This window comes from Electrona antarctica, assembly GCF_951216825.1.
Source record: "Electrona antarctica genome assembly, chromosome: 11".
Lineage (NCBI taxonomy): Eukaryota > Metazoa > Chordata > Actinopteri > Myctophiformes > Myctophidae > Electrona > Electrona antarctica.
Window position 1 is genome coordinate 49,488,665 of NC_136792.1, and position 3,089 is coordinate 49,491,753.

General features: G+C 49.8%; 1 protein-coding gene across 1 annotated transcript; it reads right to left on the reverse strand.

Annotated features, from left to right (window-relative positions):
- Positions 1–1,936: 1,936 nt before the first annotated feature.
- Positions 1,937–2,737, reverse strand: LOC306932200 (14-3-3 protein beta/alpha-1-like; the record flags this gene model as incomplete). Its single annotated transcript, XM_079513897.1, has 1 exon — positions 1,937–2,737. One exon carries the CDS (start codon positions 2,735–2,737, stop codon positions 1,937–1,939), a length of 801 nt encoding a protein of 266 aa, XP_079370023.1.
- Between the last annotated feature and the right edge of the window lie 352 nt (positions 2,738–3,089).

The window sequence follows — 3,089 nt, forward strand, 5'->3', positions numbered from 1 at the left end:
CTCACGTAAATACGCTTGCGTTGTCGCACCGCGACTGCTCCGAGCAAAAACGCAGGTCTCATTGAAAATGAACTATAGGCGCCTTGCAAACGGCCCTTTAGTGACAGCTCCCCCCCCTGTGGCACCCTCTTCCTTCAAGAGCATGGCTTGCTGGTGGTGGTGGTGATGGTTCTGGAGGCATTCTGGACTGTCTTTACTTTGTCTTTTACGCTGCCACCACATAAAGTTGGCCGAGCGGCCGAGGCTCAAAAAAGTAAAAAAAAAAAAATCACACCCGTGTGAACTGAGTGGTGTAAGGTATTATATAGCCTGATCAGCTCTGACGTAATGAAATCAGCTCTGACGTAATGAAATCACACCCGGGTGAACTGGGTGACCGTAGCAACCATGCTCATTTTTTGCGCACAGACTAACAAAGCCAGTTGTAGGAGTGGTTTACACCACTCAAAAAATAGATTTCAGGCGTTTTATTTTTCCCTGTTGCAGTTTATATTCACAGTGGAAAGGCCTTGAACAAACAAAACACTAAAACGTACAAAAAGACAACATGTTTGTGTAGGACAATGTTTGTGTTAGCATATACACGAAAAGCTGGACATAGGAGGGGCTATCGTCCCTCAAAAAACCTATTTCTACAGATTCTCACACAAAAAAACTCACAATCTGCCCCACCTTTTAATCACAAATTGAAGGGTCTCTATTCTCTCTAACACAGAGCCACATAGTCATGTAACAATGACTGTCAAACAGGGTTTTGATATTGTACAGTTTGCTAAATGAATTGGCTTCAAAGTTATGGCCGGGATGGACAAAGACAAACAGCAGATACACAGTCCTGGGTATAGCCCCCCACCCCAGCCTGACAAAGAAAGAGTGCCCCGAGAAGTGCTCCTATGTATAGTTTATTTTATTACTCTATATAGCGATGATTACTGAGAATATAGTGCTATTTAAAACGTATTCTAACAAAAAAAAGACCTTTAAACACCATTTTATAGAAATGTTATGTCCCCCCCCCCCCATAAAATCTTTCTGTCCACAGTACAGCACAAGAACTATAGCTGGGCCCCATGAAACACCTGTTTTGTCTTTTCACTTTTCAGTTTTATTTGACCGGAAACACATGCAGAATCAAATAATAAGGATTGCTAGTCGTGTCGTGGGATATGTGAAAACAGACTGTACTGTATGGCCCTTGGATTGCATTTGATTATTTCTTCCCCAATACGTTCGGCATTCTTGTCTTGACGGTCCATCATCTACAGTGTACATATGTAGAGTCAAATATCATGTTTGCTAGTCATGGGACATTTAGAAAACAGACTCTGATGGTCCCTCATCCTGTGCCTAGCTGTGTGTGTTTGTGTGTACCCCATAGCGATGATTTGATTGGCTGAGCAATGTGTTTACCCCATAGCGATGATTTGATTGGCTGAGCACGTGTGTGTACCACGGAATTGAGGATAAAAAGTGAGGACAGAAAAGTGAGGACGCCAATTGTGATTGGCCGGAATGTGATGATGAATGATGACGTATGACTTCACACGAGTGTGATTCTTCTATTATGTCGAGTCGTGTCATGGAACAGAAAACAGACTTTCTGATGGTCTGATTGATGGTCTTCTTAAAGGGACATTCTTTGCAAAAAATATATGTTAATGACGTTTAGAAGATTTAGTATTCTTGTCCGACGCCCGGACACTGGGCTCACTTACCTCCTGGACTACGTGTTGTCTCGGTAAGACAGCCCTCCCCCTCTGATGTCACAGTAAGAGAGGCGGGGCATGGACCACTAGAGGACCACTAGGGCTATAGCACATCAGCGAATCAGATCCATTCCCTCAAACACAACATCCCATAGCTCAGACAGTGACACGCGCTCAAACCCGACCACACGGGCCCTTGCTGGAAGTCATAAAACAGACAAAACCGAGCCCTATTGAAACGTCTTCCCACTCTCTAACTCCGCGCGGCCGCCGGCGGCTTCTTCGGCCTGCAGGTTCTCCGGCGTCCACAGGCTCAGGTTGTCTCTCAGCAGCTGCATGATGAGAGCGCTGTCCTTGTAGGTGTCCGGGTTCAGGTTCAGGTTGGTGTCGAGCTCGGCGATCGCCTCGTCGAACGCCGACTTGGCCAGGCTGGAGGCCTTATCGGGGGCGTTGAGGATCTCGTAGTAGAACACGGAGAAGTTGAGCGCCAGGCCCAGCCGTATGGGGTGCGTCGGCTGCATGTCCTTCCGGCTGATGCCGAAGGCCTCCTGGTAGGCGCTCTGCGAGCTCTCCACCGTGCTCTTCTTGGCGTCGCCCTGGGCCACCTCCGACAGGTAGCGGTAGTAGTCGCCCTTCATCTTGAGGTAGAACACCTTGCTCTCGGGCTGCGCGGCGTTGGCGATGAGGAACGCGTCGAGCAGACGCAGCACGTCGTCGCAGATGCGCCGCAGCTCCGCCTCGATCTTCTCCCGGTACTCGCGGACCATCTGCTGCTTCCTCTCGCTGCTGCCCTCGCCGCTGCCGCCGCCGCCCGAATCGGCGGCCTTCTGCTCGATGCTGGAGACGACGCGCCAGGCGGCGCGCCGCGCGCCCACCACGTTCTTGTAGGCGACGGAGAGCAGGTTGCGCTCCTCGTTGCTCAGCTCCTGGCCCTGCTCCGTCACCGCCTTCATGGCGGCCACCATGTCGTCGTAGCGCTGGGCCTGGTCGGCCAGCTTGGCCTTGTGAACCAGGTCGTCCCTGTTATCCATCTCTAAATGGAGTTTTTTTTTATCCTCCGAAGACGATGGGGAGTAAAGTACGTCCGCTCAACGCAGTCGTCCTGCTCGCACTGTGTGCGCACACTTGGAATGTCGGGGCGGTACGAGTAACAGCTATGCTTCCTTTGAAGTTATGCTTCCTTTGAACTTCCACCCCGTGACCCTACGATCTGCTTTATATGGAGCGAATCCATCGACGCCGTGACGATATGCTCAACTTCACATCAACGTCATATTGACGACGAGAGATGGCATAGAGCTGAAGCTATGTTTTGCTTTTATTTGAGGCAACCAGTTACTCACCTTCGTACCTATACGTAGCACCAAGTCACTGTGCTTAATT